General features: G+C 36.3%; 3 protein-coding genes and 1 long non-coding RNA gene across 7 annotated transcripts; 1 reads left to right on the top strand and 3 right to left on the bottom strand.

The window, feature by feature from the left end:
- Window positions 1-2,660: 2,660 nt before the first annotated feature.
- Window positions 2,661-3,483, bottom strand: LOC116021189. The gene has a single exon (XM_031261802.1). It carries the CDS (start codon window positions 3,421-3,423, stop codon window positions 2,872-2,874), a length of 552 nt encoding a protein of 183 aa, XP_031117662.1. The 5' UTR covers window positions 3,424-3,483; the 3' UTR covers window positions 2,661-2,871.
- A 2,503-nt stretch (window positions 3,484-5,986) lies between these two features.
- On the bottom strand, window positions 5,987-12,035 carry LOC116020797 (replication factor C subunit 2). Of its 4 annotated transcripts, none has more exons than XM_031261333.1 (13): window positions 11,944-12,035; window positions 10,692-10,815; window positions 10,493-10,571; window positions 10,284-10,363; window positions 9,593-9,712; window positions 9,399-9,468; window positions 9,257-9,330; window positions 8,231-8,351; window positions 8,042-8,104; window positions 7,406-7,465; window positions 7,095-7,220; window positions 6,926-7,009; window positions 5,987-6,600 (listed from the first exon to the last, which is right to left on the bottom strand). In XM_031261333.1, exons 2-13 carry the CDS (start codon window positions 10,733-10,735, stop codon window positions 6,502-6,504), a joined length of 1,020 nt encoding a protein of 339 aa, XP_031117193.1. In that variant the 5' UTR covers window positions 10,736-10,815; window positions 11,944-12,035; the 3' UTR covers window positions 5,987-6,501. The 4 variants fall into 4 exon arrangements, with proteins under 4 accessions (XP_031117193.1, XP_031117195.1, XP_031117194.1 ...); XM_031261335.1 differs by having other exon boundaries at window positions 10,692-10,808; window positions 11,944-12,021; XM_031261334.1 differs by lacking the exon at window positions 11,944-12,035 and adding an exon at window positions 11,717-11,930.
- A 3,459-nt stretch (window positions 12,036-15,494) lies between these two features.
- LOC116021163 (kinesin-like protein KIN-14U) lies at window positions 15,495-17,421 on the bottom strand. The gene is made up of 4 exons (XM_031261775.1): window positions 17,288-17,421; window positions 17,017-17,169; window positions 16,836-16,919; window positions 15,495-16,125 (listed from the first exon to the last, which is right to left on the bottom strand). Exons 2-4 carry the CDS (start codon window positions 17,147-17,149, stop codon window positions 16,064-16,066), a joined length of 279 nt encoding a protein of 92 aa, XP_031117635.1. The 5' UTR covers window positions 17,150-17,169; window positions 17,288-17,421; the 3' UTR covers window positions 15,495-16,063.
- Window positions 17,422-24,458: 7,037 nt separating this feature from the next.
- LOC116020832 lies at window positions 24,459-25,528 on the top strand. Its single transcript, XR_004098854.1, has 3 exons — window positions 24,459-24,802; window positions 24,938-25,079; window positions 25,485-25,528. It is a non-coding gene; the product is annotated as an uncharacterized LOC116020832 (long non-coding RNA).
- Window positions 25,529-25,882: the final 354 nt, after the last annotated feature.

The following is a 25,882-nucleotide window of genomic DNA, read 5'->3' on the forward strand; positions in this document are numbered from 1 at the left end:
TTTAGCACTTGCAATTTTAGACTGAAACTCTCTCAACTTTCCAATATCCTCTAGCATGAGGTCAATACAATGTGCTGCACAAGGAGTCCAAAATAAAGTAGGAATCTTCCCTTCCAAAAGTCTACCGGCCGCCTTATAATTAGCCCCATTATCAGTCACTATTTGTACAACATTGCCTTTGCCAATTTCTTCAATTTTCTTCTCCAACAATACAACTAATATTGTTGCATCGTGTACCTCACTCGATGCATTTGACAAGAAGAAAGTCCCCTTGGGACTATTGGCAAAGAAGTTGATCAAGTATCTACCTCTCCTATCTGTCCACCCATCTGACATGAGTGTGCACTCGAATTCCTTCCAAGCAAGCATGCGTTTTTTTTTCAACTTGTTAGTTATTTGTTTTGCTTTTGCAAGGAGCGGTAACTGTAACTCATGAAAGGTAAGAGGTTTTAAACCCGTTCCCATTTGTCCAATTGATTCAACCATAATTTCAAAGCTCCTTGAATTTGCTACATTGAACGATATGTCATTCTCATAGAAGAAATATGCTATATGCATTATTGTCCTCTATTTTTCTTCCTTACTCTTTGTACAAGCTTCAAGAGTTTTTTGAGTAGGACCCTTGGAATGTCTCTCCGCAATGACTTCTTCAGAAGTTTTTCTAAGAAGTGCTGCAACCGATTGATTTTGCTTTCCCACTCTTTGTTGCGGTTCTGCAAATCTTAAAGTTGATTGCTTTCTTTTACTTGTCGTCCCCTGAACTTGGATAAGTAACGGAATCATGAGATGATGGTTGTTTTTCTCCCGTTTCTTGCACATCATCATTCACATCAATGACATCATCATCTAAGACCACCCTTGCTTTCTTCATCCTTGATGTGTCTTGCATATATTGTTGTATTTCCTTCATAATTTCGGTAGTTGTCTTTGGACATTTTGCAACGTCTCCATAACTTACCGCAATGTGTTGTTTTAATCTTTTGATTCCTGAATGCATTTGTTTGTGGCAAAGCGAACATTCAACCAAGTCTTTGTTTGTTAAGTCGGCCAAAATCCATATTTCCATCCCGGATCATTGGATTTTGCTTTCCTCTTAAGATCGTTAGATGGATCATAGCTCGCATTTAATCATTTTCAACTATATTTTAGTATCCTAGTGTCCAAACAATGAAGGGAATTAGGAATAATTAAAAAAATTTAAAAATAAAAAATAAAAATTGGTAGGCAATGAGGCACTGCCTTTGCCCACTGCCCAACCATAAAAAAAAAAATTATTTTCAACCAAAATATATCCATTTAGAGACCAAACCATGAAGGAGATTAAGAATAATCACATAAATTTTAAAAATAAATAAATAAATAAGTGGCGGGCAGTGAGACATTGCCTCTGCCCAGTGCCTAGTTCCCAAATATATTCATGATTTGGGGAATAGGGGAATAAGAATAATCAAATAATTTAAAAAAAAAAAAAGAAAAAAAAAAAAGAAAAAAGGCAAGTGGCAGCCGGAGGCAACAAGGCATTGCCTATGCCCACAGCCCCCACTATCCTTGGTTTATAAACCAAAGTAATGTCTTTGGTATTTTGGTTTATAAACCAAAACCAAAACCAAAGACTCAAAGTAATGTCTTTGGTAGCAGTCAGCTCAGCTCTCAACTGGGCACCCGGCAAAAACGAAGAAAAAAGAACTAAGAAGACATGAGCAGTGGACGGCGGCGGTGGTGCAACGGAAACGGCGGTGCGGCGGCGACGACAGTGGGATGGCGACTGGTTGAGCTGGGGGCTTGTTGGTGACTTCGCGTTCTTCGCAATTTAAAAATAAAAATGGATTGGGTTTTTGTGGGACGGTGTCCATGGAGCAAAGCTGGCGGTGATAACTATGCATATGGTCCAGGTACACTCACGTTCATCCCGTGAGGGGCACAGGAGCTGGCTTAAGGAGAGCTAACTTGCCACTTGAGCTATCCCATTGGTTATAACCATGCATACTATCAAATAATATACACTCAGTACACAAATAATGTATTTTTAGCATATTAAAAAAGTACGTTGTATTAAAAAAATAACCATGCATACTATCAAATAATATACACTCAGTACACAAATAATGTATTTTTAGCATATTAAAAAAGTACGTTGTATTAAAAAAAGTACGTTATTTGAGTACTGAAATGTACATTCAGTATACGAATAATGTACTTTTAATATATTAAAAATGTACTTTTTGTTATGGTCCACACAACACTAATTGGACCATGCTCCACAATAATTTGCCGCTATTTATTTGGACCATGCTCCACAATAATTTGCCGCTATTTATTTTGTCATCTCATAGTTTTGTATGTACGATATACCATATCTCATTTTCAACCTAATCGAGTCCGAGTCACATAGACAACAAATTATAAAATTTTGGGATAATGATCAAATAGGCCATTCAACTATAGGTTAAAGTGCAATTAGCCCCCCTAAACTAAGAAAAGTTTCAATTAATTCCTTTATCTCTTCAGTTTCATGCAATTTAACCCATAACTTCTTAAAGTTGTACAATTAGCTTATTTTGTAGGTAAGCTCAATTTAATAACAGGTAAAATACAATTTTAAGAGCTTATGATTAAAGAAAACCTAAGATTAAAAAAAAACTTAATCAAAGCTCAGCTTATTAGGCAAACTTAAGAGCTTCCTTTTGAATTCAAGAAAATTAACAAAATTAAGCGATCCATGGCATCATACATATTTTTATCAACGTCATATGCATTGACTGGGCGTAACACGAGAGTGAACCGCCTCAACAACTCAACACATTACGAACTACATTCAAATGGGAGAGAGAAAGATCTGCTCTGCTCTGCTCTTATATATATATATATATTCTAAAACAGAGCGAAGCCGGCCCACTCGGCGTCGCTTACGGTCCGGGGGGACGACGATTCATTTGACGAAAATGATGACGAAAAGGGCGACTGTGGGGAGAACGGGGAAACAGATCTCCTGCTTGAAGCCGACCATCTGGGCAGCGTCTCCAGGTCGGAGCAGTAGTCCGGTTCGGGCTCCGGCAGGGCCTTCCCGGTTCGCCGCTTTAGCAATGGGGACGGGAAGCACCCGCCCACGGGCTGGGTAATGCCAGATAGGTCGAAACGGTAGCGCTCCGATCGAGTGCGCGGGGCGGACCTGAAAGACCTGGAGCGGGGCTCCGCCGGTGTGGGCTGGTAGTAAAGGCGGCCGGCCGGCGGAGGCCTAAGCATTCTCGGGGTATGTAAATCTGGACGGCTGTGATTGCTCGGCGGCTGCCCCTCATCTTGCTCCTCCTCTTCACGGTATTTTAGTTGAAGAAGATCGGACCCGTGGCTCTTGGGAACACCGGGTCGGATTTCCCACTTAAATGGAATGGTTCCTGCTTTCTTGAACGACCCATCCACCACCATTTTCACTGTAATGCTCAAAATCTCTCTCTCCCTCTCTCTCTCTCTCTATATATATATGGATTCAGTATAAGAGGGAGAGTGTGTGTATAGATGTATAGATATAGATATATATAGGTGGGAATGAGAAGACAAAATGAAGAGAGTAGCGGCTTGATGAAAGGCGAGATCAGTGGGGGGCTGATGAGTGCATGGACTTCATGCGGTAGGAAAACAATTATTGACAAAATGTTTGTCTCTGTCCCCCTCATTCTTCTCTCTTTAACGGTTTTGTGTATCATTTTATTTTTGAATTATTAATTTGACTATACTTTTACTTTTAAATTTGATATTATTAATAGAGTTAATTCCAACAATGGTCCTCCGACTATGTTGATTTTTCAAAATTAGTTCTCGATTTTTAATTTGGACAATTTAAGTTTCTCGACTTTCAATTTTTTTTTCAATTTTGGTCCTTTAGTCAAATTTTGGTTAAGTTGAGGTCAAATGAAGGAGTAAAATTATCCGTTCACATGTTTAGTGTATTATTACTCGTATTTTCATGCCCTATACGTTGTATATATGAATATAATCTCAATCGAAGACATTAATCTCAGCCGAATAGATTTCGACTGAGATTATATTCATATATATAGCATATAAGACATGAGAAATACGAGTAATAATATACTATACAGGTGAACGGACAATTTTACCCCTTCATTTGACCTCAATTTAACCAAAATTTGACTAAAGGACCAACATTGGAAAGAATTTGAAAGTCAAGGGACCTAAATTGTCCAAATTAAAAATCATGGACTAATTTTGAAAAATCAACATAGTTGGAAGACTATTGCTGGAATTAACTCTTTTTAATATATCCAGCGTTTTAGACTAATTATTACGGAGTATTATTATAGTTGATTTTACAGCTACAGGTAACCGATGGGTAGATCAATATTATTATTATTATTATTATTATGAATAATGCTGGAAATAGCACAAAAAACAATATTATTGCCAGATTTGGATTTGTTTCTTTATACATAGGTGATGGATTAAAGAAAAGGAAGGAAAATATTTACAAATTTCGATTAGGAAATGTTACTAAACTAGATTTGGATTTGTTTCTTAAATTGCGAAATCTTCATTCTAAATCTTGAAAAGAGGAAATTTGTTGAGATTTGGTAAAGATTCCTTGAATATTTCTTCGGGTATCCTTGGTCTTGCTGCCAACTTGGCTCGGTCCAATAGGGCGCTTGACTACCTCTTCGAATGGACTGGCTAGCGGGTGGCCCCAACTTAGTATCCTTACTAGGTATTCATCAATAATAATAATTATTATTATTATTATTATATTTAAGAAATTATATGAACAAATATTATATTATTCGATAAAAAATTTAGAATAGAATTGAAAGAAAATAGATAGGTAAATGACAGAGTATAAGAGGAAGCATGCTCAAACAGTAGTTCATGTTTTAAAGCCGTGATTGAGTTTTATTGATTGCAAGTCTAGAATGTCCACATCTTGTCTAGGGGATCAAAAGAAATGAGTATTCTATCTGTTTCCAAAAAAAAAAAAAAAATAGAGCATGGTGTTTGGTTATACTCCTTTGACGGTAGATTTATTTACAATTTTGGTAAAGTTTTAAATATTGGTATGTGTTGTGCCTAGGGCTATAAATGAGCCGAGCGATTCGCGAGTCGCTCGGTTCGAGCTCGGTCAAATTCGAGCTCGAACCGAACTCGAGCGGCTCGTTTAATAATCGAGCCGAGCTCGAGCTCTAATGTCTTAGGCTCGTGACTCGTCGAGCCGCTCGCGAGCCATATATATATATATAAAATATACATATAAAATTACAGTTTTTTTTAAAATTTAAACATAAATTTAAAATCAAACAGGTTAAATTTGAGCTCAAAATCGAACTCGAACTCGAGTTTAGCCCTAATCTCGAGCTCGAGCTTGAACAATCGAACTGCTCGAGCCGCTCGAAAATTGGCGAGCTCGAGCATCAATTCTCGAGCTCGAACTCGAGCCGAGCGTTCCTTAACGAGCTCGAGCTCGAGCCACCCTATGCTCTAGCTCGGCTCAGTTCGTTTACACCCCTAGTTGTGCCTCTCTTGCTTATTTTGGTTGTACATTCTCTTCTTGTCTCACTCTTCTTGAAAATAACTTGAGGTTTCTTTTAGAAAAATTATTCCACCATTTTCTAAATTGTATTTCAACACTGTCATTATGATCTTGTCATTACTTTTTACTCCCTTGGGCATTCATAAGTTAGTATTGTATGTTAGTTAATCTATATTACCAATGAATGGTGAGTATTTTATTAGAGTGTAGGTTGTGTGAAAAGGTATACTCACACCGAATATCGTTCTCGACATATAGGCGATAGGAATTCAAGCTAAGTACAGTTAGCATTGTTGTAATGGAAATCTAGTCAAAGCACAAGTGATTGATTTGAGTATAAGAGTGAAATAACAGCAAAGCAATAAAGGAATGACTACAATGGTAGTATTAAAAGCGGAGATAGATACAATGATGCACAAGTCTAGATAGGATGACCGAGTCTAGAACAAGAAAGAGCATCAATTGACAATAGAATAAGTTTCTTATAACTAAGATGAAACATTTCTCAAAGATATTCCACATTCCTATTACATTCAAGGGCACTCTCATACCCAAAAAGATATAAAAAGCGTTTCGTCAAACACTTGGTGTCCTTAACACCAAGTCTCTTTTCTCAAAGGTGGAGTGTTGTTGATTGGCCCCTTGAAGTTAGAATAGGTTGTCAACCCCAAATCAATCCTCAATCATACCAAACACAATCCATAAGGTCAAGAGTACTCAAGACTCAATCTCCTATTTTACTAGTCAAAAGCATTTATATCAAACACCTATCCTCCTCTACTCGCACATGATAGAGAATCGAATAAGAACAATAACAATCATCAAATACTAACAAGAACACCTAGTAGGTCGCAACATTCAAGCATTCAAGAACACCTCATACAATACTAACAAGCAAAATAGACCAAGTGTTAATTTACAGCATCTAATTGACATGAAACCACTATCATAACCCTAGCCATCCTACTCTAGTAGGTCATTTCCTGCGGCATGTTGCAAAGTGTTTGCATAGTGATGCTTGCAACATCCAAAAGCTGCAAATATTCATCTGCTCCATCTACAAGAAACTGCAGTAAAGGTGGGGTATCGTTTTCAGCTCATGTGTTCTAAAAGATAATACCATTTATACATATAGTTCCACATAAATCAACAAGTTTGGCACATGGGGTTAGAATTGAATTAACAATTTCAAAAGCACTTCATGCAACATTGCAACTATGTTAAATGCTGCTCAGCCAAATTTTGGACATACATAGTAAGGTCAAGTTTTCGCTTTTTATCATAATCATCCTCATTCTATTTTAACAGGAACAAGCCAAAGATCAAATTAAAATGCAGCAGAACAAAGGCTTCATTGCTTATTTGATAACGATGATAATAATGAGCAATTACCTTATCTGTTTCTCCCAATTTCTTGCATATTCTTGCTTTCTGTTCATCAGATATGTCATCTGCTTCGACAACTAAATCATATAGCTGCAAGAAACATTGTGTTAGGATAACAATATTGAGCAGAAAGCATATGTTGATTTAGTACGGAATGAGGCAGAGATAATGGGACCTGAGAAAGCATCTGAGAAGCTGGATATCCTTCTGCTATTACATTATTCACTTCTTTGTCTGCTAAGTCAAAGTTGCCACTTTTACAAGCCGAAAATATTGCATGAACAACTTCCTCTGGGATTACCTGATAATTCCAACAAGTATGAGCAACTAAAAGAAGTAAAATAGTAGTCAAATAAACAGCAAAGGGAGGGGCAGAGGGAGCTAGGATTATTTTCATCTTTAGAGTTAAATTCATGCGAATCACAATGGTTAATTAAGTTGTAAGTCACAGTAAATGAAGTTGAAAGACAGGTATAATCAACTTACCCCAGAAACAGTTATCAAATCCCTGGATGAAATAGATGATCCAAACAAGCGAGCAGCACTCTGTAGCAGATTAGAACAAACTTATTGAGGTCAAAAAGATTCTTCGTTCAGTAGTCAAAATCACAGCTTACATACAGTCAACCTTCATTTACGATACAGCATGCATAATCAACTGTTCATAAGCATGGAAAGCATGACTGGATCCAATATGGTAAATATCCTTCTTATCCTTCCTTTGTTTTAGTCTTTTTTTTATCAGGGACTTTGAGAACATATGATAGGGGATGGAGGAGGTAGGATTTGAACTGAAGTCTAACTCTTATATACACAGCACTTCTATTTGAATCATGTCAGCACACCATTCCACAACATAAATCAATTATATACACTTGAGTTCCAGATAAAAATTCTATATTAACAGTAATCATACTTAATTGATTTCCTGAATAAATTTCAGGAAAAAGCTGGATGAATGAGCTTTCACATTATTTGTACAATGGATATTAGATTATAGGTTGGATAGTTCCACATATACTTGACAGTGTATGTTACCATTTCTGATTTGACAGAAAATTAATCGTTGTTTTGCCTATTTCAGTTGGCCACAAGTAAAATGAAAAATAAAAGGTGCCGTACTTGTAAGTATGTTATACCCCTACGTAGATCACCTTGAGAGATAGTACTGAGGGTTGAAAGAGCCTACAATCGAGAAAAAAAGGGCACAAGGTTACTACAAAATGTTATCTAACGATAAGAAATGGGTGAAACACACTTAAACCAGAAGTACACAACATGCAGAGAAAGCATCAACTAATCTATACAAACCTCTGAGTCCAAGTTAAGACCTTCCTCATTGCAAATGTGTAGTATGCGGCTGCTCATAATTTCTTCTGTAAGTGGCTTGAATCTAAATTTGGCACATCTAGAAGCAAGTGGCTCAATGATCCTACAAAGTAGAAGTCATTTAAATACAGAAAACAAAAATAATAATAATAATTGAAAACCCATAACTTGCTTAACAGAACTCAGTTAACTGTATAAAACACACAATATAATAAACAAAAGTAGTCTACTTTGTAAGGGATTAATTACCATAAAAGTTACAAACTTTGCCTCAATTGACAATAATGCATTACCTGTGAGTAATTACCTACTCAGGCACAAACTTAAAATAACAGAGGAAACAATCACAACACAGTTAAAATTAGTGTACTTTTCCACAACTTATAGCTACGAAAGTGAAATCCGGACACATAACCTTCTTCTATTGATTTTAGTTTTAACACATTTTTAATAAATCATTCTGTACTAGATGTGAAGGATGTTAAAACCAATTTTATTAGCAATTCTATAACAATGTCTGCAGCTCACTTCCAGTCCATTTTCGGTAGATTTTATCCAAAGATGCAACTTGTCTCTGTAACATTTAAACTAAAAGAGGATTCAGGATTTATATTTTATTGTCATGCAGCCATATTCATCTTATAGCATACACACCCTAACATGCATGAACCAGTTTTTTTTTTATCACTATCAATTTTGGGGTTACCTTCTTACAGTGGGAAAATTTCAAGCTCTTAAAGCTACTGGGCATTTCATGCCTATTATCTATCAAGAATTCCTTTTGAGTGTTGTTGTTGATGATTTTGTAACGCATAATGAAGCTCTTAAAACCCAAACAGTCATGTGTCCATCCCATAGTTCAATACAAGATTGCAACTTAAGCCAAAAGCAATATTAATTTCCTCAGCAAGAGGATAGCCATTTATCAATGTCCAAGTGCAAATTCCTCTATTTCAAGTTTGGGGAAAATCAAATAGTAGCACATCCAAAAAGTTTAAGACAACTAACCTGCTGATGTAATTACAAATAAAGAAGAATCTTGTAACTTTGGAGTATGTTTCCATAGTGCGCCGCAAAGCATTCTACAAAAGAAAGTTGAATTACCTCAGCAAGACTGATTAATGAGTTAATGTTTAAACAGTAGACTTGCCTGAGCATCTTCAGTCATTGAATCTGCTTCATCAAGGATTATGATCTTGAAAGGTGGGCAAGGATAGCCACTAGAAAAATGCAGAAAAGATATTCAGAAAATTTTATAGAATAAATAAGATGTTGTGATTACCTCAAAGAAAGGAAAGGAGATAAATTAGTGTGACCCAAAACTGAAATAGACAAGATTGGTACCTTTGGTGACCAGAACCAACAGCAACAGCAGCAAAATTCTTTATTTTTGTGCGAACAACATTTATACCACGGTCATCACTAGCGTTAAGTTCCAACACCCTCGACTTATACATTTCAGGCCTGTCAAAGTAAACAGTGTCAATCATGTCCATGCCAGCAACACATGTTCAACATACACATGGAACCCATCAAATAAAAAGAACCACTTCTCAAATGGATCAAAAGAAAAGCATGACTAGTTTCTCTAAAGAAAGAACAATAAAGATACAAAAACAAACAAGCCAAATATTTGCATGTCGCCTTATTTTGTGACTTAAAATTGGAGATAACATGTCAGACAAGTCTACTTAAAAAGGTTTCTGGACCGTGGTAGATTCAGTACAGAATGACCAAAAAAAAAGAAGAAAAAATCACATAGATTGGCAATGTAGTGTGCCAAAACATATTTTCAGACGAAGTTCAAAGAATCAAAAAACTGAAACTTAACTTGCTAGCTGTTCACATATTTAAATACTTAGTTCAGGGGAGAAAAAAAAACGTAATATTGTTTTCATAAAGCCATGAAGGTTTTCCCTTTTTGTGAATAAAATCTTAACTTATACAATTATTAATAAATAAATTTACACACCCATAATATACATACATGCACACAAACAGATATATACACATTACAGAGAGACGTAGACAGTACCCGAAAAGCTGATGAGCAATGGCAAGAGCAGTTGTTGTTTTGCCAGTGCCAGGAGGGCCATAAAACAGCATGTGCGGGCACTATACAAATATAACAGTGTGCAGAAAGCCAGAAATACATAAATAAATAAAAATCTAAACAATTATCATAAACCCTAGTATAAAAAATTAAGAGCTTGATTCAACAAGAATTGGAAAAAAAATGCATACATTAGCAGTCTCAAGTGTGTTTGTGAGGACTCGAACAACCTCATCTTGGTGAGCTACATCTTTCACTTGCTTTGGTCGGCTGTGTAGCGAATAAAAACAGACAAAAACGAACATAAATTGTAAAATCAAAGAAATATCTGCAATGTAAATTGAACTTGTTAGATTGTTTAGTTATGAAATATAGAGAGGTAGAAGGTACTATTTCTCCACCCATGGCTGAGAGCTTTGCAGAACAGGCGCCATTCTTCTCTATCACTCAAATGAGATTCTCCGCCTCACTACAAGTATACCCTTTTCACTCTCAAGAGGGAAACACCAGGGAGCTGCTAGGTTAGATATTTATACACCATATTAATTTATTAATTACTTGGCCCCACAAAAATAAATAAATAAATAAAAATCAAACATTGGAATCTTACAACTTAATACAAACTGCCAAACCTTTGTATACCCGAGTAGCGGCGGAAATAGGCCAGGTCCTTTTCAAGGACTAAGACTAGCCTATTTCCATCCATATACCCGACTAGGGGGGGCATTTCGGTATTAAGTTCGATCTTTTTCGGTTTTGATTTTTCAGTTTTAAGAAAAATGATACCATTCGGTTTAACATTATAGTTTGGTTCGGTTCAGTTTGAAAAAGTTCGGTTTAAGTTCGGAATTAGTTTGGTTCGGTATTCAATTCGGTTTAAGTACCCCAATTCTCTATATTTCCTAATTTTCTAAACACACTACCAAACAACACATACTCACATAGTCCAAATCCTAAGTCTAAATATTATATAACAAAATACTAATTACGAAACATCACATAGTTCAAATACAAAGTTCAAAGACTACAAACATGAAAAATCACATAGTCTAAATCCAAAGTCTTAAAATCTAAATAAGTAAATATTATGTAGTCCATAACCACATAACAATCCAATAAACTTCGGTTGGATCACATGTAGACATTGTAGTGTTTTCACTGTTTTGTTGACAAGAGATGAAGAATCATCCATCTATATAGTTAAATATTTAGAGAACAAGAATTATTAAAACAATAATTTTTGAGTATTCAACAATTAACAATGCAATATAGTAAAGTAATCTACATGATAAACTAAATTGCAGCAGTTTCCACTTTCCACCCCTATGGCTTCAGAGTTATCACACTTAGTGCTTTGACATCAGTTTCCACATGATAATTTCTAGTAAAGTAATCTACATGATAAAGCCATCCACCTTCGCAGTATACATATTTCTAAACTAAATTGCAGCAGTTTCCACCCCTATGGCTTCGCACACTTAGTGCTTTGACAGATGCAGCAATAGCCACCGCCAGTCCGCCACAAACGGAGGCAGCAGCCGCCGCGGCGACCGACGGAGGCAGCCGCTGCCGCCGCGACCGACGGAGTATGCAAGAAAAACAGTCGCTAGTCGCTACACTTGAGAACAGTAGAACGACTAACCTCGCCGCCCTCGCAAGGTCGCCGCCTCGTCTGACCGTCTCTGTCGAAGAATCGAAGTGTCGACGACTATTTCGTTTTGTTCTTCAAATTGGGGATTTAGGTATATCATATATAGTGGGGTTATATTATAAATATAAAATGATATTAGTTATAAAATGTAATATAGAATAATTAAATATTAAATATAAATTTTATATAATATTATAGGGACTAGATCCAATGAGATCACCTTATAAGATGAGATCATGAGATCCCATCTTAGCCATTTATAAAACTGGAATGAATGGTTAGGATTGAAATTAAAATATGAATTATATTAGGACAAAATAAAAAGAAAAGGTTAGAGTTGTAATTTGATTAGGATCTATGATAGAAATTAATTGTAGGCAAAATAATTTCCAAATATTAAGAAATCCTAATCATGGTAAACCAGTACAGGTTATTTTGGGATCTTTTGTCTGGTTTTTACACACAACTCGTTATAAAAGGAAGAAAATTAGTTCTAATTGTCCAGGAGTCTTCCATGGCAACGAACATTGCCGGTACGTAAATCGAATTTTAGGAATATGTACTTGGTTACGCAAGTGTGTGCATTGTTTGATTATGGTGGGTGCATTTTGCTGAAGCAGTGTGCATTTTAGATTTCTATAGCGTGCAAAGTAGTATGAATGCTAAAAATAGGGTTTTGCATGAGTGTTGTATTGTTGTAGCTTCCAAGGGGTATTTTTTAGTGTTGGGAAATGAAAGATTGTGGGAATTTGGTTATGGCAGTTTTGCGAAATTGTTATGGGTTCCGTCGGTGTGTGCATGTGGGTTTGCGAAATTGTTATGGGTTCCGTCGGTGTGTGCATGTGGGTAGTCTAGCGTGTGCGTAGTCCTGGTAGGCGTGTGCGGAATCCTTTTTTCATTTTTCTATTGTGTGTGCGTTTCCTGGTTATGGTTGGTGCATCTTATTGCGTTTAATGTGTAGAAGCAGCGTGCATTGTAGTTTTCTTGATGGTGCAAATTTCTATTAATGGTAAAAATAGGGTTTTGCATGAGGGTTGTATAGTTGTACATGCTGATATGTTTAAGGCAAAGGTGTGTGCATGTGTGTAGTCTATCGTGTGCATAGTTCTAGGTAATGTGTGTTTCGGCGTTGTTGATCATAAGCGAAATATTGAATGTAAATGTTTGACATTAGAGTAGTTTGCATTTTGTTTAGCGTGTGTGCTTTTCTGATAATGAAATTTATGGTTTTAGGCAAAGGTGTGTGCATGTGTGTAGTCTATCGTGTGCATTTCAATGAGAATAATGAAATTTTGTCTATTCGTTAGGTAGATTGTAATCAGCTTCTCCATGGCGTGTGCAGACACATCAGTGGGTGTGTGCGTAACCTGAACGTAAACGAGTGCATAGGTTGTTTTAAGCGGCAACTAAACCCACCTAATCACCCCACGAGCGGCAATATTAATTTGTCCCAACATGTAGGTGTGTGCATAAGCGGTTTACAGAGTGTGCATTTCAATGAGAATAATGTGTATTTCATTCACGCACATACCCAATAACTCCAGCGCACACATCCCACTACCAATAACTATTTTTAAAACAGCTCAAAACTTTTAAAATGACAACCTGGAATATGTACGTGGTAATCAAACAAGAAAAAAGAAAAAAATGAAATAAAAAGCATGTGGTAATCAAACAATTGTGTGTGCATTTTTCTAAACACGTGTCAATAATAATTAAGTGGCAACCATTTTCGGGGCAACAACATCCATTTGAGTGTGCATATAACATAAACGTCGTGTGTGCATTAAATGTTATAGTAGTTCAATTTGCCCAAGCGAATAACCGACCATAAAATAATACGTAGTACATTAGCAGTGCGTCAGCATTTTGTGTACGTAGTTTTTAATCTCAAACCAATACTCGTCCATAATTTGATACGTTATGTAAAATGGTAATAACCGTGCCTAAGAGCAGGTGTGCAATCTTGGTCTTAAATGTGTGCATTACACTGTGCGATCCCAAAATACAAAGATATGGAGCTGTTGCAAGTGCGTGTACACCCATTTGTGTGTGCATATGACGAATCAAATAAATAAACGAAGATAACTAATAATAAATAAATTTAATAGACTCTGCGTAAATATGTATTTATTACATCTATGTAAAAAAAAACTCAACATTCAAACTAAAAAACGATTAGATAATATGACCAAATCTAATCTGAAAAGTATAGGCTCAACATGAAATTATCTACGGCATGCAAACACCTCCCCATGCGCTTTGGAATATCCTCAACATGCAAGTTCAAGATGTCCCCAAGTCCAATCTCACCGACAGCTTTCCTTTGGACTATCTTGAACCACATTTTGAATCCTGCCATCTTCATTTCCTATAAATACATACGCATCAAAGTTAAATGCACAGGCAACCCAATATTAAACCTTCAAAAAATGCAATGCACACAGCGTCTTCAAAATGCAATATTAAGGTTTAAATTACGTTTCTTCACACACACTCCATACCTTCCATGCACGCATCTAAACTAGCCAAAGACCACAAGCGGATTTGGAGCATATCAAACAGTCATACCCAAATGAACTACGCCCGCACATACCTCATGTCTAAGACACACACACTTCAAAAATGCAAAGATCGAAAGAACAGGATCACAAGACACTAACATACATGTGTCTGCACAGACTCACTGCCTCTGACGCACACACGGCAAAAACTACTTTCAAAAGAACAACAAATTAAAATGCTGGCCAACCCCAGCACAAATACAACGACAACACCCAACCCACAACCACAACAGTCAAACAAATGAACATCCACAAACACAAACTAGGAAAACCATGAAACCAAAAAAAAAAAAAAAAAAAANGGCAAAGGTGTGTGCATGTGTGTAGTCTATCGTGTGCATAGTTCTAGGTAATGTGTGTTTCGGCGTTGTTGATCATAAGCGAAATATTGAATGTAAATGTTTGACATTAGAGTAGTTTGCATTTTGTTTAGCGTGTGTGCTTTTCTGATAATGAAATTTATGGTTTTAGGCAAAGGTGTGTGCATGTGTGTAGTCTATCGTGTGCATTTCAATGAGAATAATGAAATTTTGTCTATTCGTTAGGTAGATTGTAATCAGCTTCTCCATGGCGTGTGCAGACACATCAGTGGGTGTGTGCGTAACCTGAACGTAAACGAGTGCATAGGTTGTTTTAAGCGGCAACTAAACCCACCTAATCACCCCACGAGCGGCAATATTAATTTGTCCCAACATGTAGGTGTGTGCATAAGCGGTTTACAGAGTGTGCATTTCAATGAGAATAATGTGTATTTCATTCACGCACATACCCAATAACTCCAGCGCACACATCCCACTACCAATAACTATTTTTAAAACAGCTCAAAACTTTTAAAATGACAACCTGGAATATGTACGTGGTAATCAAACAAGAAAAAAGAAAAAAATGAAATAAAAAGCATGTGGTAATCAAACAATTGTGTGTGCATTTTTCTAAACACGTGTCAATAATAATTAAGTGGCAACCATTTTCGGGGCAACAACATCCATTTGAGTGTGCATATAACATAAACGTCGTGTGTGCATTAAATGTTATAGTAGTTCAATTTGCCCAAGCGAATAACCGACCATAAAATAATACGTAGTACATTAGCAGTGCGTCAGCATTTTGTGTACGTAGTTTTTAATCTCAAACCAATACTCGTCCATAATTTGATACGTTATGTAAAATGGTAATAACCGTGCCTAAGAGCAGGTGTGCAATCTTGGTCTTAAATGTGTGCATTACACTGTGCGATCCCAAAATACAAAGATATGGAGCTGTTGCAAGTGCGTGTACACCCATTTGTGTGTGCATATGACGAATCAAATAAATAAACGAAGATAACTAATAATAAATAAATTTAATAGACTCTGCGTAAATATGTATTTATTACATCTATGTAAAAAAAAACTCAACATTCAAACTAAAAAACGATTAGATAATATGACCAAATCTAATCTGAAAAGTATAGGCTCAACATGAAATTATCTACGGCATGCAAACACCTCCCCATGCGCTTTGGAATATCCTCAACATGCAAGTTCAAGATGTCCCCAAGTCCAATCTCACCGACAGCTTTCCTTTGGACTATCTTGAACCACATTTTGAATCCTGCCATCTTCATTTCCTATAAATACATACGCATCAAAGTTAAATGCACAGGCAACCCAATATTAAACCTTCAAAAAATGCAATGCACACAGCGTCTTCAAAATGCAATATTAAGGTTTAAATTACGTTTCTTCACACACACTCCATACCTTCCATGCACGCATCTAAACTAGCCAAAGACCACAAGCGGATTTGGAGCATATCAAACAGTCATACCCAAATGAACTACGCCCGCACATACCTCATGTCTAAGACACACACACTTCAAAAATGCAAAGATCGAAAGAACAGGATCACAAGACACTAACATACATGTGTCTGCACAGACTCACTGCCTCTGACGCACACACGGCAAAAACTACTTTCAAAAGAACAACAAATTAAAATGCTGGCCAACCCCAGCACAAATACAACGACAACACCCAACCCACAACCACAACAGTCAAACAAATGAACATCCACAAACACAAACTAGGAAAACCATGAAACCAAAAAAAAAAAAAAAAAAAANTCCCAAAATTTTACCTGAATTGTAACTTCATAATCCTCTCTGATTCAACTGAAAGGGGTTGATGATATCTCCTCTTATCTGTTGGTAAACATGGCCTAACTCTACAAAATAGCCTAATGCAGCCTACATTTCCCATGATTGGCTTTTAGCAACTCAGATATCAAATATATAAGCAGGAAGGATTTAAAAACACACAATTATCAAACTGAGTTCACCTTTGATGTCTATTATCTTATTCAATGCTTCTCTTCTTTTTTCATCCAAAGATCTTTGTTTTAGTCTCAAATTCACAATTTCCCCTGCAAGACTATAGAACATTACCATCCATCAAGATCCAGAAAATCATTAAAAATATACAGGCAGCAGTAATAAAAGCCCAATAGAAGTACAAGTAACCTTCTAAAGTCAAGATTCTCTGCTCAAGCTTATGCTTATCATCCTCTAGAACTACATTCACATCAATGGAAGTTGCAGGAGACTCCTCAGAAGCTTCAGGCATACCATTAGTGGAACCCAGATTTGACTCCATCAGAGGTGATTTCACCACTTCTTCACCCCAACAAACACACACGCCGGAAAACAACAGGAAAATAAAACCCTAAGAATACCGAATAAAAATACACAACTCATAACCATTCTAAAAAACAGGGAGAAACCAAAAACTTACCTTGCACACCATATGAAGATGAGTAGATGACGCCCTTCGCCTCTTTGACCGTCGGAACAAGGAGCCGTCCATGGAGAGAGAGAGACTGTAGGAGGGAGATAGACGGAAAGGAAAGAGAAAGCCAATAATGAAAGAATTGTACAAGGAAACTAACAAAGGAAATCTCGGGAAAACATAAATATAATAATTCACATAGGTACCCAAATTACTAAAAGCCCCCTATTATTTAAAAAAAATAATAGCTTAAATTAAGATGTAATCAAAATAAATCTGAACCCTTGAGCATAAATAAAGAATGGTTAGGATCTGTTCTCACAATCTCGTGCAGATATGATGATCTCACTGGTTCCAAATCCTAATATTATATATATATATATATATATATATATATATATATATATATATATATATATATATATATATATATATACACACACACACACACTAGTAAATTACCCGCGATTCATGGATAAATTTTTTTAATTATATATCTATCTATACTATATTAATAAAAACAAAATCATTCATTTTAATTTCCCGCCCAAAACACTTCTACCCTCTTAAAATTTGCGTAATATTGTAAAATATTATAATACAATTCATATTTGCACTACAATTGTCCATTAAAATATGATAATACAATTTTTGATAAAATATAGGCTAAAGTGTCATTTAACACCATGAACTATATCCAATTATTCATGACGCATCCTGAACTTTCATATCGTATATATCGAGCCACAAACAAAAAAAATTCACTTAGAACTTTTAGCAGGTTTCCCTATCTTCCTGCTGACATGTCAATGCTTACATGGACACATAAGGTTGCGCCATGTCAGCAAGAAGACAGGAAAACCTGCTAAAAGTTCTAGGTGATTTTTTTTTTGTGGTTCGATATATACGATATGAAAGTTCAGGGTGCGCCATGAATAATTGGATATAGTTCATGGTGCTAAATGACACTTTAGCCTAAAATATATGATACCCTACTTTCTTATTCGTAATAAAATTCTAAATTAAAATTTCTAATTGTAATATAAAATGCGGTACATATATTTCCCTGCAACGTAATCTATACTATTAATAAAAAACAAAATCCTCTATTTCAACTTCCCGCCGAAAACACTCATACACTCTCAAGGTTTGCGTAATATTGTAAAATATGGTAATACAATTCATATTCGTACTACAATTGTACATTAAAATATGGTAACACAATTCTGATAAAATATATTATTCCCTACTTTCATATTCGTAATACAATTCTAGATTAAAATTACTAATCGTAATATATAATACAGTACATATATTTCCCTGCAACATAATCTATACTATTAATAAAACAAAATCCTTCATTTTAACTTCCCGCCTAAAACACTCCTACACTCTTAAGGTTTGCGTAATATTGTAAAATATGATAATACAATTCATATTCGTACTACAATTGTACATTAAAATATTGTAATACAATTTTGATAAAATATATTATTCCCTACTTTCCTATTCGTAATACAATTCTAGATTAAAATTATTAATCGTAATATATAATACAGTACACTCCGGTAGAGAAACCACTTGTTTCACAAAAACAAGATTTGTTTTCTTCCAACTTTGAAGATTAGCACTCTAGATTTTTTCACTTGCAAATTTGAAATTCAATTGTTCATGTAGAGTTGTGGTTGTTTTTTTTTTTTTTTTTTTTTTTTTTTTTTTTTTTTTTTTTTTTTTTTTTTTTTTTTTTTTTTTTTTTTTTTTGTTAGTAGTGATTGTAGTGGTTTGTTGTAAATTGGTGGTGGTCAAGTGGTTAAAACGGTACCTATTGCTTAAGCAATTGTGTAATTATACTACAATGGCTTCAATTTTAATTAAAGCATTATGTTATTAGTATCAACTATTATTAGGCAATATGAAACACTTAAATAATTGTACTACACAACCTGTCAAATATAAACAATTGCCAACACAGTTTTCAATCTAGCTTTGCAATAATAGAACTGTTAAGACAATAAGAGAATACGCAGCCTTTCAAATAGAAACAATTGCCAACATAGTTTTCAATCTAGCTTTGCAATAACAGAACTGTTAAGACAATAAGAGAATCTCAAATTCATTTCATTCCTGTCAATTGCAACCAAACTTGTCAATCAGTTTTCAATCTAGCTTTGCCACAAAATAACAAAACATTAGGCAATTAGTTTCGATTCAAGCTTTACCACAAAATAACAAGTTCTGGTTCAAAATTAAAGTCATTGGTAGGTATATAACAAATTGAATTGTTCATATTTCACTTCTGCCAATTTAATTCAATTGGTGTAGTTGAGTCATTGCTAAACTTCAATGTCATGTATTTCCTTTTCACATGCCTTCTTGATTTAGTAAGCCCCAATGACCTTTTTGCCTTTGACTTGGTCAGTGGTTGTTTTCCTTTATTACACCTCTAGTCATTACTTCATCAGTATTTAGCAACCACCTCGACTTCACGTAGTTCTTTTTCAGCAGCCACCCTCACTTCACATTATTCCCCTTCAAATTTCCCATGCTCTTTTGTTTAAGATGAAAGTACCTAAAGTGTTTTGGGCAGATGTTGTTCACACTGCTTGTTTCTACATTAATAGGATGCCATCCTCCATACTCCAAGGTCAAGTCTGTGTTTTCCTTATCCCCCAAAGTTTTCGGATGTACATGTTTTGTGCAAGATGTTCGTTCACTGGGGTGAAAGCTTGATCCTAAATCACTTAAGTGTGTCTTTTTGGGATATTCGCGGACTCAAAAAAGGTATAGGTGTTACTCTCTTGATGTGGGTAGGTATTTGGTTTCCACTGATGTCACCTTCTTTGAGGACACTGTGTTTTCTAACAGTATTACCAGGAGTATGTCCCCAGTGTTAGAAGATAATTTTCTTACGTATACTATCACTGTTTATGTTCCTACAACGGAGTCTGTTTCTAGAGTAATACCCCCTGTTACGCAAGTGTATTCTCGACGGCGCAGAGATATGGTCGTGCCGATGGTCGCACGAGTAAATCCTCCTACCATACCACAACCTCTGTCAAATGATCATGATCTCCTGATTGCCCTGCGAAAAGGTAAACGTAGTTGCTGTCATCCTATTTCTTCATTTGTTTCCTATGGCCATTTGTCAAAGTCTTCTCGTACCTTTATATCCTAGCTAGATTATGTGTTTGTTCCTAAAACATTGTGCCAGGCAATGTCTCATGATGGGTGGAGATCCGCTATGGAAGAGGAAATGACAGCCTTATAACATAATCAGACTTGGGATTTTGTCCATCTTCGTGCCAGGAAAACTGCGGTTGGTTATAAATGGATTTGTGTTGTCAAGACAACCCCCGATGGTTCGGTAGCTTGACTTAAAACGCGCCTGGTGGCTAAAGGGTATGCACAGACTTATGGAGTTGATTACATAGAAACCTTCTCTCCGGCTGCTAAGTTAACTTTTGTGCAAATTTTTATTTCTCTAGATGTTGTTAATGGTTGGCTATTGTATCAGTTAGATGTTAAGAATACTTTTTTACATGGTGATTTGGTTGAAGAAATCTATATGGAGCAACCACCTGGGTTTGTTGCTCATGGGGGGTGGGGGGAATGAGAAGGTTTGTAAGCTGAGGAAATCATTGTATGGGTTAAAGCAGCCTCCGAGAGCGTGGTTTGGGAGGTTCAGTGGTGTAATCACTGAGTTTGGCATGCGTCGTAGTGCCTATGATCATACTCTGTTTTACAAACACTAACCATGGCAATATTTTATTAATTGTCTACGTTGATGATATAGCGATAACATGTGATGATACAAGGAGAGTTGGTGCGCTCAAGTCTTTTCTTAAAGAGAAATTCCATACGAAAGATCTAGGGATGTTGAAGTACTTTCTTGAGATTGAAGTAGTTTGTTCTAAGAGAGGTATATTTATGTCACAACAAAAATATGTGCTAGATTTACTTGAAGACTCTGGGCTCTTAGGGTCCAAGCCCTGTGAGATTCCTATGGACCAGAGTGTTAAACTTGTAGCTGGTGAGGGGAGCTTCTTGAAGACCAGAGAGGTATAGGAAACTGGTTGGTAAGTTGAACTATTTTACTATCGCTCGTCCTAATATTGCCTTTCTAGTAAGTGTGGTGAGCCAGTTCATGGCGTCCCCTACTAAACTTCAATGGGAAGCTGCAGTTCGGGTTGAAAAGTACTTGAAGGGTGCTCCTGGGAAAGGGATCTTATATGCCAATCATAGGCATGTAAGTGTTGAAGCATTTTCTGACGCTGATTGGGCTGGGTCACCAAGTGACAGGAGATCCACTACTGGATATTGTGTGTTCTTTGGTGGCAATCTGGTCTCGTGGAAGAGTAAGAAACAGAGTGTTATGTCTCGCTCTAGTGCATAATCTGAATATAGGGCGATGGCTCATGTAGCCTGTGAGGTAACGTGGATGTGTAATGTTATTGGGGAGATTGGTGTAGAGGTGAATAAACTTATTCCTTTGTGGTGTGACAATAAAGTTGCTATACACATTTCAAATAATCATGTATTTCATGAACGCACTAAGCATATTGAAGTAGATTATCACTTCGTGCGGGACAAGGTTCAACAAGGGCTACTTTCTACCATCTATGTTCGAAGCAGTGATCAATTAGCAAATTTGTTCACAAAAGGTCTTAGTAAGGTCAGGGTTGAGTTTATTTGTAACAAGTTGGGCATGATTGACATTTATGCTCCAACTTGAGGGGGAGTGTTAGATTAATAAGAAAGGTTAGAGAATTGAGGGGGCAGTTAGAGCTCTCCTCCTAGCCTAGTTTCTCTTCTTTTTTTTTTTTTTTTGAATTATATGGGAATAGTTCATTACCTATGTATATAAATAGGTAGCATCTCTGTACAGTGTTAATATGAAATACACGAACAATACTTTTGTCTTCCCTTCCCACATTTAACACATATATTGTTTACTAGCATATCACACTTAGCCGTCTTGGAGAAATGAGGCCTACTCCACTCTGTTGGATGCTTGTTAGCTAACCATTAGGAAACATTAGTATCCAAATCTCTTAACTCAGCCATTGCTACAGAGAAAGTGGGTACAATTGTTGCCCTAGTTGCTTTCCAAAGTGCATCATTAATTGGTAGCCCACCAAAACTAGCAACTTTCATATTACCATGCAAGTGTCTAAAACAATACCTATGGCTTACCATAGGCAACACCTGTTCAAATGCAGAAATGAGACCTTTTTTCTTGTCAAACATAAAACTATAGTCTTGCTCTTTAAACCCAGCCCAAGGTCTCTTTTCAACAACTCTAAAAACCAGCTCTATGAATCGTTATTCTCCCCTTCAACAATAGCATAAGCAATTGGGAATATGCCTTCATTACCATAAACACCAATTGCAGTTAGTAGCATCCCTCATGCTTTATTCTTACGATGGCAGTCATCAACCCCAATGATTGGCCTACAAAACTTAAAACCTTCCTTACATACTTCCCAACATAGATACATTCTAAGAAACCTCCTCTTACCCCCTTCATAGGTTAAATCTAACAATTTCACCACACAAGTTGTATTTGGATTTGTTTTTTGGATTTCCATACAATAACTCCAAATTTTATTGAAGTTCTCCTCTAGTTCTCCCTTAATTACAGCCTTAGCCATGGCCATTGCTGTGTAAGCTTGTCTTTAGTTATGTCAACATGTTCATCAGTGCACACATTTTCTCTAAACTCATTCATTGAACAAGTACTATTTGAAGTAACTTCATTTTTCCACCTTTTTGCTATGAAAGATGAAGTCACAAACTTCTTGTCATATATCCATGAACAATTTATCTAAGGGTAGTTATCTTCCAACTTTTCATCCTTATCCTTTCTACAAGTTACTTGCCACTTGCAGTCCTCTTGTTTACACTTAGCAACACACATCACTTTATCATTCTTAATGAATTTTAGTTCCTTCCCAAATTGAATAGCATACACCTTGACTGCCTCTTTGAACTCACCTTTATTAATAAATGTCTTGTCAATCCACAATGGAGATGGTAATTTAGGAATAACCCTCCTAATAGATTGTACCCCGGCATGTGTTTCAACCCTATAATCAAAAGGATTTAATGTATCATCAGTCAGTGCTATATTTTCTGCATTTCCAGTCTTCACAACTCTGGGAACTTCAACTTCAACTCTAGGAACTTCAACTTCAACACCTCCATACTCCACATTGGGATCAACATACTTTTAAAACTCTTAGTAGTAATCATCATCAGCAGAATCCCTCTCTTCCCAATCAGAATCCTCTACACTATCCTCAGCTTCATCTCCATTGCATATTTCTTCTTCACCAATCACCCCTACTTCATCTGCATCACATGTTTCTTCTTGACCATTCACCCTTATGATAACCCAAATCTCTACTACTTTAGGTTTCAAAACATTGTTTACTAAGTTTCATGTCTCCAAATTATTAACTAACTCAATTAATCCATTCTCATTACTATTAAAAAACCTCAAATTATCATCATTTTTGTATCTTACTTCTATAACATTATCTATTAGAGTCATTATGCCCCATTCATCAGAGTCCATATTAGAAAAAGTTCTAACTTTACCTTCCAAGTATAGGTGAAATACTTTGATGTATCCTCCCACCATATCTTAACTTAAGAGAGAAAGTATAATTATGTGCACCTAATAGTTTAAACAATAAAGGGAACACAAATTAAATTAAATTCATATTATGATATTAAAGTAACTTTAAAAAAAAGTCAACTTAATGGTCAAATAAAGCATATATGACAACATATGAATCACAATTAATTTATGCATACTGGTTCCTATTAAAATACATAGTGAATGATCCCATTGTTGCCTGACAATGCTAATGCATACTAGTCCCCATTCTTTGGTAACATACATCACGCACTTTACAAAAAAACACTCTAACATATCAATATCTTATACTGGATTACACAGAACACACTAGTACAAAAAAGATCAAAAATATAAGACCATTTGCGTCCGGAGTTAAAACACCGGACGCGTAAAGTGACGCGGTGGCATTTTTGTAATAAAAAATTCACTATTTAATTATTTTTTAATTTTTTTTTAAAATACCGTACAATCTGCATACCATAAAAATTCACTATTTAATTATTTTGTAAGTCGCGTTACACGATCTACGTCTGAAGTACGTACTTCAGACTCAGATAACTAGGGTTATTTCGCCGCTTCTTCCCCAAAATATAAACAGATCGCGATTCATCACTCCCTTCGCCCCTTCCTAAATCCACTCCAGTCGCATGCCGCCGTCGTTATCACTCGCGTCGCCCTCGCCGCCGGTCTCCTCTCCTCGCCACACATCTATGCTACGGTGCTTTCCTTCGCCGTCCAACGCCACAGTCGCCGCCGGCTCGTCTCCATTGCTATCGCCCTAGACTGCCTCTAGTGTTCTTCATACAGCAGAGGTCGCCGTCGGCTCGTCTCAGGTCTCAAAGGTCGCCAGTCGTTCTTCCTCAAGTCTTTGGTGCGAGGTAAAAATCACTAGTTCATAATCTTGGCCTTTGTCAAATAAGTACTTGGTTTAGGGTTAGAAACTGCCAGATTGTGGTTTCCTTAGGTTAGAAACTTCAGTTTATCATTTGTGTAGGGTCTTGTTCTATCTGCAGGCATCCATCCTTAAGAATTACCGTCTTCTTTTACTTCTTCTTTACGGCCATTCTATCTGCAGTCATCGCTCTTATTGTGGGCAGGGACTTAAATGCATGGATGTTAACGCCTGATATGAGGTGACTTGCTGTTCTATACTCGGTCAGTTATTTGCTTCCTCTATTACACTTATTTTAGGTTGCCCTCCTGAAGCTATTTTGCTCAATCCATTTTTAAAAACATTTTATCTCAGCCTAAAAGCTTGATGCCCATAAATGAAATCTTATGCATGTAGTTTGCTCTTTGTGTTCTCATAGCTCTACTATCATAATTGGCCTTGCTTTTAGGCATATTACACTTATCTTAGCTGAGTGTAAAACCAATCATTTATCTCTAATTCCTGAGTTGTGAATCCACAATTTTGTATTTGTGATTTAATGGCTTATCAAAATTGGGCAACTTCGTTTGAAAATTTAAATCTTAGTCAGTGTGCAAGTGTCTTCATCATCGTGACTACCTCAACTAAACTTTTCAATGTATGTTTCTTTGCTTAATTATGCTTTTTAGGGGGTTTTTGGCTCTGCGTTCCAAGTCAGTGTAATGGTCTGGTGCGTACGCAGGAAGGGACCTGTTTTTGTTGCTCTGTTCCATCCATTAGGGATAGTGATTGCTGCTGCATTGGGCATCATCTTCTTAGGGGATATTTTCTATGTTGGAAGGTGCTTGTGATCTCCTTTGTATAAACTTTCTACTCCATACAAATTGATATTAACATTCTTGCTGATCGAACTCGGGAAATTGGCTTTAATCTGTTATTGGTTTTCCCTTTACAATCATATGCCTGTTTGCAAGAATGTTATCTGCTTATTTACTGATCATTAGATTTTTTGTGCAGTTTGGTGGGCTCAATTATAATTGTTATTGGATTTTACTATGTGATATGGGGAAAAGCAAAAGAAATGAAG

This window comes from Ipomoea triloba, chromosome 5 (genome assembly GCF_003576645.1).
Source record: "Ipomoea triloba cultivar NCNSP0323 chromosome 5, ASM357664v1".
Classification (NCBI taxonomy): Eukaryota; Viridiplantae; Streptophyta; class Magnoliopsida; order Solanales; family Convolvulaceae; genus Ipomoea; species Ipomoea triloba.

What these genes read in the sequence shown, in the direction of transcription:
- LOC116021189 (XM_031261802.1), bottom strand. Translation starts at nt 3,423, where the DNA reads ATGGTGGTGGATGGGTCGTTCAAGAAAGCAGGAACCATTCCATTTAAG.
- LOC116020797 (XM_031261333.1), bottom strand. Translation starts at nt 10,735, where the DNA reads ATGGCGCCTGTTCTGCAAAGCTCTCAGCCATGGGTGGAGAAATA. An exon ending in GTTGGTTCTGGTCACCAAAG is followed by an intron (nt 9,469 to 9,592) that starts GTACCAATCTTG and finishes GCATTTTTCTAG; the next exon opens with TGGCTATCCTTGCCCACCTT. An exon ending in GTCTTAACTTGGACTCAGAG is followed by an intron (nt 8,105 to 8,230) that starts GTTTGTATAGAT and finishes TCTCGATTGTAG; the next exon opens with GCTCTTTCAACCCTCAGTAC.
- LOC116021163 (XM_031261775.1), bottom strand. Translation starts at nt 17,149, where the DNA reads ATGGAGTCAAATCTGGGTTCCACTAATGGTATGCCTGAAGCTTCTGAG. An exon ending in GAGAATCTTGACTTTAGAAG is followed by an intron (nt 16,920 to 17,016) that starts GTTACTTGTACT and finishes ATAGTCTTGCAG; the next exon opens with GGGAAATTGTGAATTTGAGA. An exon ending in TAAGATAATAGACATCAAAG is followed by an intron (nt 16,126 to 16,835) that starts GTGAACTCAGTT and finishes ATGTATTTATAG; the next exon opens with GAAATGAAGATGGCAGGATT.